Here is a 10,501-nt window from a genome sequence, read left to right as displayed (position 1 = left end):
ATCATACAGGTAAAGTTTAAAATATGCATTTAGATTAAAGTAGTACACAGCCATTACAATGAAATCTAACACATTCATCCATGAATGAAATAACATTCATGCTCACCAATCCCTAACTATTTACACATTAGATTATTTGAAGGTATTTAATGCAATCAATAAGATTAATATATTTCAGACAACAGACTTAGTTTGGTAAGTAATAATATTAACTGACCTTTAAACTGACCTGTACCACGGTGCAGGGCAGTGATTGTGCAAACCGAAGCAAGAGTATCATGAACCAATTCAGACAATGACCTACTTTTTAGCCGATCCGAATATGAAAAGTGAAAGTTAAAAGAGACGCTATAATCAACTATGGCTACACGAAATTCCAATCATTGTTTCATAAAAAATGGTATTTACAAATAATACTGATTAATATTTATATATCCAGTTGAATGAGTTGGTCTCAATAGGACGAACCCAGTCAGCAGGAAACGAGACTGCCGTGTAATCAATGTTTTGACTTGCCAGTTCTGAGAAGCCTTAAGATGGCTGGTGACATAGATATTCAAAATCACCAATCAAGACAACGAATTAGGCTTCAGTCCTTAAAACAGATATACTAAAATGGAATAACCTGTCTACCCTTAAAACAAGAATGAAGTGACCCTATAACCGGATTAAGATATGAGAGTTATACCTGACATGAAGATAGACAGACAACTACTTAGAACACTTGTTGTAAATAAGCTGTAGTCTGTTGAATAACCCTATACACCTTTATACAATATTTTAAGATGCTTTGCTAAAAGATCAAAGGCGCCGACAGTACTTTATCAGGCGATAATGTGCACTTTTTGCATTACGTCACACTGTATTGAGATCACTACGCCATTCTCGTCTGCCCCCTTGTAATCAAACGTACCCTTGGTAACCGACGTCACGATGCATGCCACTGTCTCCTACAGTAAACTACTCCGTAGCACCCCGTTTCTTGGTTTGTAGTTGACTTCACTTGGCTAACATCATTGGTGGAAACATTACGTTTAACCTTTTTGGGCGGATACATGTCTCAACTCGAGTCACAATTGAACAGCGAAACGGCAATGTTCGCTGACTGAGCCTATGTCCACAGTCCCACAAACATCCGTGGAATATCGCGTGAACTTCATCTGGATTTACTGTTCAAACCTTACGTTGGTAGAAGAAGAGCGACGTTCACATTGTCCAATGTACCATTCCTGCAATGTATGCATGGCTTTTGTTGTCGACCCTCTTTACTGCAAGACGACAATGCTAGGCCTCATAGGGCCAGGATTGTCACGGAAGTCCTTAGGCAGCAGGGTGTGGAGCGGATGGAGTGGACAGCATGCTCGCCAGAGTTCAACCCTGAGCATGCCTGGGATGAACTCGGTCGAGGACTCCGCAGAGCTCTAGTAGAGGAATGGAATGCGATTCCGCAAACTTTATGTATGAACTTGATAAGGATCAGGAGAACAAGGTGCACCTGTACTGCGGGGTAGTGTGTGTGTGTGTGTGTGTGTGTGTGTGTGTGTGTGTGTGTGTGTGTGTGTGTGTGTGTGTGTGTGTGTGTGTGTGTGTGTGTGTGTGTGTGTGTGTGTGTGTGTGTGTGTGTGTGTGTGTGTGGATGGGTGCTGTACATGTGCTATATATCATTTGGCCCATTATGAATGACGCCTGGGGGTGGGGCAGTAATCATCCTCACAACCACGTTTCCAACCCCAAACCCCTTACAGTTTCATGGCGTCAGAAGTGGGATATCTTTTTTGTATAAATAATAAACCTTCACTTTGAAGTAAATTCAAAATGTATCGCGCACACAAATACACAGGTTCGAGTTCTGCGGTAAATTTCCTGTTTCTTGATACCATCCACTATTATCTTAGGCAAAGCTGGAGTGCTGAAAATGACCTTTATAAATTGACTACATCGTATATGTCGCCATTGTTTGATACATTACAAAATTGCGATTCACAGACTGATTTGGTGCATGTTGTGAAATGTAAAAATCGATTAATTACTCGGAGTACTGAATTTCCAAAATAGTTTATTAATGATTACTGATATCAGTTTTTTTTTATCAAATCACAATTGATATTTCGCAATTCTTAAACGTTGCCAATAAGCCTGGAGTAGATTGAGACGTTCTGGAAAATACATGAACACGAACGCGGAAGTGAGCTTTCCGCCATATTGCATAGTATTTACAAAATCACGTTTCGCGAAGGCCGGTCATGAGACGCCTATTACATCACGTATATTTCATATTCAGCTGCGACAATTACATCACTGAATTTAAGAAATACAGTTCGCTCTACCCCCGTGTATTTCTTTTCTAAGATGCCAAATATAATACACACAGGAATAATCTAGGCAGAAAACAAACAGAAAAACAATCCTCGTTCAGGGCTAACTGACGGGCTCTTCCAATGACGTGTCTGGGCCCCTGCGTTAAGACGCACGTTGCCGTGAAAACAAATGATAAACAGTTTGAAGACGGTTTATGTTCGGGTAAATATACTCTCTATACTATTTTAGCTGTGATTATCGTAAACCAGTTGCTCAGGGTTGAACTCTGGCGAGCATGCTGTCCACTCCATCCGCTCTACACCCTGCTGCCTAAGGACTTCCGTGACAATCCTGGCCCTATGAGGCCTAGCATTGTCGTCTTGCAGTAAAGAGGGTCGACAACAAAAGCCATGCATACATTGCAGGAATGGTACATTGGACAATGTGAACGTCGCTCTTCTTCTACCAACGTAAGGTTTGAACAGTAAATCCAGATGAAGTTCACGCGATATTCCACGGATGTTTGTGGAACTGTGGACATAGGCTCAGTCAGCGAACATTGCCGTTTCGCTGTTTAATTGTGATTCGAGTTGAGACATGTATCCGTCGAAAAAAGTTAAACGTAATGTTTACACCAATGATGTTAGTCGAGTGAAGTCAACTACAAATCATGAAACGGGGTACAACGGAGTAGTTTAATGTACGAGGCTGTGCGAGGCGATGACAACTTACATGCATCGTGACGTCGGTTACCAAGGGTACGTTTGATTACAAGGGGGCAGACGAGAATGGCGTAGTGACGTCAATACGGTGTGACGTCATGCAAAAAAAGTGTACTTTATTGCCTGTTAAAGTACTGTCGGCGCCTTTGATCTCTTTGCGAAGCATCTTTGAATTGAGAAATACAGAGTATTGTTCTTGGTTTGCGTGTTTATAATGAACTGATATATCTTTTTCTTTATCCCGACCAGACGATGGTCTGATGCTTGATCTACCAAGCATATACAGGTACATGTATGGGTATACTGGTAAATACATTTTAGAATCAAATTGCAAAATTGATCTTTGTCACCAATACCAAGTGTCTAGATGAAATCAAACGCAACATGATTGAGTGTGAAAGGAACGCTGTGCTCGTAAGGCAGCTCTTATTTGAAATGTAAACAATGAAAAATTAAGATTTTACACTGTGTAGCAAACTGTTCTCAAATTTTCAGACATTGATTTGTCTGCTCGTAGCATGCATTAGCTCAATAATTTTAAAATATGCACAGAAAGAGTGCCGTAGCGATAACTAGAAAATTAACAGAAATAATACAGTAATTTGATATACATGTATTCATACGAAACTGTCAGTTTCTGTGCAGCTAGAACACGCAGCTAGTCAGAATGATTCGGAGTACCTACGTCACATATTTATGTACAAACGATCCCAAGATGAAGGGAAGGACCCTCACAAAATCCTGCGTACCGATGTCAGCGAGCCCGCCAGCGAACAACATTGTTGACAATGTACATATTTCTTTCAGGTTAAAGTCAGTTGAATGAGAGTATACGGAATACTCCGATCCTGCCGCTTACAGTTTCAATATTATGATCTATATTTTCATTATCTACATTTTCCATGCACAATATCAAATTATACGCAGATGATGGCTGTACGTTCTGTCTATTCTTTGAAAGTTATTCTTTGCTTAAACACTAAATAAGAAATTGACACATATAGCGTAGATCACCATATTCTTAATCTTTACACATGTTAGACGATGAAACGTAGGCATAACTGGAACATGTTCGTAGTTCTTGTCATCTGTCTATTCAATGTCGTTAAGGGTAAATGAACATGTAGCGATTTCATTCAATCTTATAAGTAAAGCTGGCTATAGTATATAATTAAGAAAGCAATTAATACTTTTTAATTTATTGTATATGCATATATATACTATTCACAAAAAGAAACGCATTACCCAGAAATCTGTTGCGAAAATGTTGTATTTTCAAACATGTATAACTCGTCCACAAATAGACTTTAGGAAATGAATTTTTGCATCAATTTAGAAGAAGGAAATGTCTATACAACCAAGTGGATAATTTTAGATAACGGAGACGTTGAGCGCCATGGTGACGACGTAGCATGGGCCCGACGTCGGATCTCTTGGCTCTCAGTCCAATCTCTCTAAACCTGTTCCGTACAGTTGGACCGGATATCCTGGGAAGTCCAGGCACCCTGGCTGCTGTGCTCTCACCCGTGGCAGTACGATCATGCAAATGTAGTTCCTGGATGTACCGAACTTGGGTTACAGTGGTGACTCGAGGCCTGCCTGTACGGGGACGGTCATTTGTTATACACGAGATCCAACACTATCTTGATACTGGCGTCTCAGAGGAGTGGTACACGTGGTACACACGACCAAACACTACCATGATACTGATATCACATGTCCCACATAATACCACACTCAACCTCGACATTGCTATCTTGCATAATATGAGCATATGAGTTCAAATGTCTTACGATAACGTTCTACGAAGCTTATCGACAAGCAGCTGGATATATGCCTTTTAAACACTTTCTATCATGTAATATGCCACTAACAGGGTCAGAGGTAATAGATTGAGTGGCAATATGTCAATCACTCAGTCACCCCGAGGTCACCTTATCTCAATAAATCACTTCCTGGTTGGTATTCGGAGCGAACTCGGGTAAGTTCGTAAACTAGTCTAGTTTTGGATCAACAAGCGCATAACACAGCAAACTGTACTTACACGTAGTGTTGATTAAAGGTTCCGCTAGAACACAGTGAGTGAGTGAGTGAATTTAGTTTTACGCCGCACACAGCAATATTCTAGCTATATGGCGGGGTCTGTAAATAAACGAATCCAGTGATCAACATCATGAGCATCGATCTACGCAATTGGGATACGATGACAAGTGTCAACCAAGTCACCCGATGACCACCCGATCCCGTTAGTCGCCTCTTTCGACAAGCATGGGTTACTGAAGATCATTTCTAACCCGGATCTTCACGGGTTAGAACACAGGGACGAGCTGCTTGTCACAACAGTCTCTTTAGTGAGAAACAAGCCAAAATATTTTTTAAGCCGTTGTATGTTTGGTTAACTTTAAATTTGCTTATGTGTGCAGGTACATTCTCATTATGCACTGAGATAATGTCAAAGTGACTGTTACAGACATTGCCTCAATATATTTGAGAAAGTTCGTCAAATCCGGAAGGCAGTCAATTTTTTTATTGTGTATTAAGTAAATCAATACCATAATTATTAACACGCCATGTAGTAAACAATTCTGTCTTTCATTTGAGCCTAGTGACACGACAGTTCAAAGTTTCTTAGGCAACCTTTACCAATTTTGTAACAAAACTCCACATTTTTTCGGTAAGAAATATTCTTTATGGTCACAACAATAATACAGATTGAAACAAAATGATCTTCTACACCAAGTTTGCAAGCGAAACATTTAAGTGAGGATGACGCTTTTCTAGCCATTGATCTTTGTTTCTTCTGTTTAACAATCCGGCTCTATATTAATAATTAACTAACGGATGTGGTTGTTTGTCTACAGTTTGTTTGTACCTAGAAATTTCGTAATATTTTCAAATTGAAATTAAAAATGTATTAGTACCTCTTTAAGTACCTTAAAGAAAACTACTAAATTCAGTGTTAACACAAACATATATTTGACTCATCATTATTATATCAATAATTATTAGCGAATGAAATATATTTTTGTATGAGTTCATTAGAGAATGTACTTTTATGAATTGATTGTAAAGCTGTATGACCTAGGGATATGCTAACGTTTTCAGTATTGCATTCATGAAACATTTTAAATCAGGATGTTTAATCCCAGAGAACACGAAATCGTTAATGTGTTTACGGATACTGAGACAGGTAGTGTTGTGACTAAAATCAAATGCCGATATGGCAAAGACTAGTGAATATAAAAGGATACGTGTTATCAATACAGTCACATGTCCTTTTGTTTCATTATTGATTGTCGTAATGATATGAAACACAATTCAAACATAATTCTTGAGGGAAAACATCACGCTGCACGTCTGCGGAGATTTGGGCGGTGACGTAGCCCAGTGGGTAAAGCGTTCCTTCGTGACGCCAAAGACCCAGGTTCGATTCCCCACATGGGTACAATGCGTGAAGCTCAATTCTGGTGTCCCCCGCCGTAATATTGCTGGAATATTGCTAAAAGCGGCGTAAAACTTCACCCACTCACTCTGTTGAGATGCTGGGAGATATATCAGACTACGCTCTCATACTCTTTGTTCTTGAACAGTTGAGTCGGAGCAATGTTCAGGATTTGGTTTTGTAGACAAGGGAAACGTGGAATGATCCATCTTGTGTAAAGTCGCACGTGGAAGATATCTGTGTCTGTATGCCTGGGACGATCTCTGGGAGTGATGTTCAGGCGCTGGCGTCAGGTCTGACCAATAGCTTACCGTCGACCCGTCCGTGACATCTGTGATATTCTAAAATCAAATTCGATACATATTGTTAAATGTTTGACAAGCATTATCAAAAATGATTCAGGTGTAACAGTAAGAGTGAGTGAGTGAGTGTATTTAGTTTTACGCCGCTTTTAGCTATATTCCAGCAATATCACGGCGGGGATACATGAAACGGGCTTCACATATTGTACTCGTGTGGGAAATCGAACCCGGGTATTTCTGCGTGACGAGCGAACGCTTTAACCACTAGGCTACCAGTGCATTGTGCAGCAGTATGCACAATTTAGAGAGAGCTACAATAAACACAATGTCGCGGATTCGCTTGGACTTTTTGTCAATTAAAAATGTTGCTTCAGTAAAACGTAAAAGTCTTAACTTGCCATGTTGCAATCGAATTTCACGTAAAAGGCCCCCAATAGACCTTCCGGAAATAGTAAAATTTGAAGGTTGTGATGTGCGACTAATTCATATCAGGTGGCAGGTTGCTGTTATCGTTCGTTTAAAACAGGTATAGTTGTCATGATGTCAGTCCCTGGTTTGCGTGTCCCAGACTGGGCTATTTACAGGCGTTTCACGTTTAGTGTTGGGAATTGGTTAAAATCTCATAATTGATGATTGGTTCATTACAACCTATAAATAATCGAAAATAATTGGTTAGCATCATTTATCAAATTTTCCTGGTTATATTTGTTAATGCACCAAAAATAAAGCATAAACATGTAGTTCTTTCGAGTGGTTTGCAAATTGCACAAAATGAATTTGCAAAGTTTACATCTTTGAAGTGTGACTAGTATGTTAGGACCATAAGATAAATTCAGTACTGACTTGGAACGAGCTTGTAGTGCTTATGAAATGTTACAGACAAAACCAACCTTGTGAAAAATATTGTTAAAGCAAGCAAGTGTTCCAAAGTTGTTTGTGTTCGATTATGAGAAAACATGATCGATTGCTTGGTCGTTTAGTCATCGCGACCAATCTTCGATTATTTCAATTAATCGGGCCACCACTAGTGTTAATACTTATATTACTGTGGCTAGGACAGTATTTCAGGCGCGTATGTACACAGATAATAAAGTTGGAAACGTTTTTCATATTTTATCAAATCGGTTCATGAATTGCGGTGAATGAATTACTGAGTGAGTTTAATCTAACGCTGCTTTTCGCAATATTCCAGCAATATCACGGCACGGGACACCAGAAATAGCCTTCACACATTGTACCCATAGGGAAATAAACCCGGGTCTTACACCTGATGAGCAAACGCTTTAACAAGGCCCTACCGTTCCTGATAATTGGCCCTATCAGATTTGACTTGATGTGGGGAATCGAACCCGGGTCTTCGGCGTGACTAGCGAACACTTTAACCACTAGGCTACTCCCCTCCCGTGTGTGAACTAGATGTATTAAACGCATATTTTAACAGCATTATACAGACGTCGTGTCACTCTGATTTGGGAGAAAAGTCGAAAGGGTTGAGACTTCTGAACGTGGTTAACTCAAGCCTAATAAACCTACAATAAAATGAAGCAGAATAGGGTTAGGATTTGAACCCGGTGACCTGCCACGACTAATGAATTTTGAGATAGGTTTTATAATGGAAACCGCACCTCCTTTTCCGTACACGTTTCTGCTGTTCCTCTCGAATCTTGTGAAATGTGTAAATAACAAAATTGAAGGCGTAGTTTGTGTAGTGAAGCAGCGCTGCGATGCTCCACGCCAGGTAAAGTCTTGCTTGGACAAACCCGTCCCTCTCGGTCCAAGTATATGAGTTGGTAACCATGACAACAGCTGACGGGAACGTGGAAATCAGGAAAAATGTTGTGGTCAGCACTAATCTATGTAGTTTATAATCTCCGATTCCTTCTCTGCCGCCATGCTTAGTACCGTCTTGGAGTTTAGAATGAACAACTGATCTTATGGTCAGAATTGTCAGCAACGCCAGAAGAGTAAAAGGAAGAAAAGACATCAGGACCATGTACACCCAAACGTAAACATCTGCACGGTAGACATCGACGCCAACGGCTGTGGACTGGCAAACAGTTATGATGTCATTTCTCCTGAGGCCGACGGTCCAGAAGGAGAAGCAGTTAAGGCAGGAGATACAGAGGAAAACGAGGAAGAGCCTCAGTCGTGTCTTCCTCACTGTGTTCCACAACATCCCGTAGAATGTGAAAGCAACACCTATAAACATCTCAAGATTGTAGGAGACAAGAATCCACGAAGACATGCTAGTGAAAGTGTATTGAATAAACACATGCAGCTTGCAGCCCACGTCAGAGATGGCCCGGATGTCAACGTTAAACATGTAATCCAACCAGACTCTTCCCAGTGCAGTAATTAGTATGATGATGTCAGTGAAAGCTAGCATTAACAGATTGAATCGTATGCATTTATTCATTTGGCGATTCAGTCGGAACATCATTACGATGACGTAACTGTTTCCCGTTGTTCCAATCAACAGTAAGCACGGCGCGACAGTCTTCCACAGCCATTCAGACACCATGTCTTCTGTATACGTCACTTCCGTTGTTAGGTTGCTAGAGTTACCGTTCCTGTTAAATCTCCTCGATGGCCAGAAGTCTTCATTCATCTTTCTCCTACGAACTGGACTTGACATTCTACAGGGGTCGTATAACACCGACTTAGGAAATTCAGGATTTTAAGGGCTACAAAATCCCGGATATGCTCAGGTAAACGGAAATATTTGCTGCATTTCAACAATCCTTTGTCACATTATACGAAGAGACAAAACAGCTGAACAATTGTTATAAAGACAAGTTTCCGTTAATGGGTACTATTACATAAGATCAGACCGATTTCTCTCCATAACATCTCCAAATTCCTTTCCTTTGGTACATCTTGGTCTTACGCTGCAAAATCTGATATGGTTATGCTCAGTAATATTCCACTGGAGTTTTTGATAGTTATTTGTGCTGAGCACCTCCATGTATACTCATGGTGTTATGTCCTGCAACATATGATATAGCACTGAGGCAAGCAATTGTTCCAACTATTCCATGGTGAAGGAGATCCGACTAGTACACTTTACACACAACAGATAGACACAGATCCTGTCATGCTCGTCTCCAAGCATGTAAACATTAGCCATGAAGAGAAATGAAGTGTAAATCCAGTCCTAGAATCTACACCAGCTCCATGTTCTTCGCCAAACGCGTTGTCAGGATCCGGATACCGTATTTTCAAGGTGCTCCAAATCTTGCGGTTTGAAGTCTCGGCCTTTATTTGTATTAGCTGAAAACTGCTAGCTTGATTTGAAAATATCACGAGCGTACGGATGAAACAACATGTGATAACTGATTGATCCTTGGACGTGCGTATCACACGCCATATCATCTATCTCTCTGACTGATACGATCTTTCCGATAGGAGCCCCGCTGTGAAGTAGCTTATCGTTGTTGTTGATATCAGCGCATACTCGTTTTAGAAAAAGGCGCAGTCTGACTCAAGTCGTTACGCACGTACAGTATCGTAATTACGTATTTCGTAACAAGGTGTCACGCGTAAGTAAATGTGCCATACATACACCTACATATTTTCTGTACTGGGTTAACAACTTTGTTAAAAATCGGGGCGGTGGGGTAGCCTAGTGGTTAAAGCGTTCGCTCGTCACGCCGAAGGCCCGGGTTCGATTCCTCACATGGGTACAGTGTGAGAAGCCCATTTCTGGTGTCCCCCGCCGTAATATTGCTGGAATATTG

At 40.6% G+C, this 10,501-nt stretch overlaps 1 protein-coding gene across 1 annotated transcript; it reads right to left on the bottom strand.

Moving 5' to 3' along the window:
• Nucleotides 1-5,382: 5,382 nt before the first annotated feature.
• On the bottom strand, nt 5,383-10,082 carry LOC124277552. Its single transcript, XM_046713259.1, has 2 exons — nt 8,390-10,082; nt 5,383-6,803 (listed from the first exon to the last, which is right to left on the bottom strand). The coding sequence occupies exons 1-2, from the start codon at nt 9,397-9,399 to the stop codon at nt 6,770-6,772; spliced, it is 1,044 nt and encodes a 347-aa protein (XP_046569215.1). The 5' UTR covers nt 9,400-10,082; the 3' UTR covers nt 5,383-6,769.
• Between the last annotated feature and the right edge of the window lie 419 nt (nt 10,083-10,501).

This window comes from Haliotis rubra, unplaced genomic scaffold, assembly GCF_003918875.1.
Source record: "Haliotis rubra isolate DU_JTF1 unplaced genomic scaffold, ASM391887v1 Scf223, whole genome shotgun sequence".
In the NCBI taxonomy this organism is placed as follows: domain Eukaryota; kingdom Metazoa; phylum Mollusca; class Gastropoda; order Lepetellida; family Haliotidae; genus Haliotis; species Haliotis rubra.
Note: the sequence above shows the minus strand (reverse complement) of the source record. Positions and strands in the feature narration are given on the sequence as shown.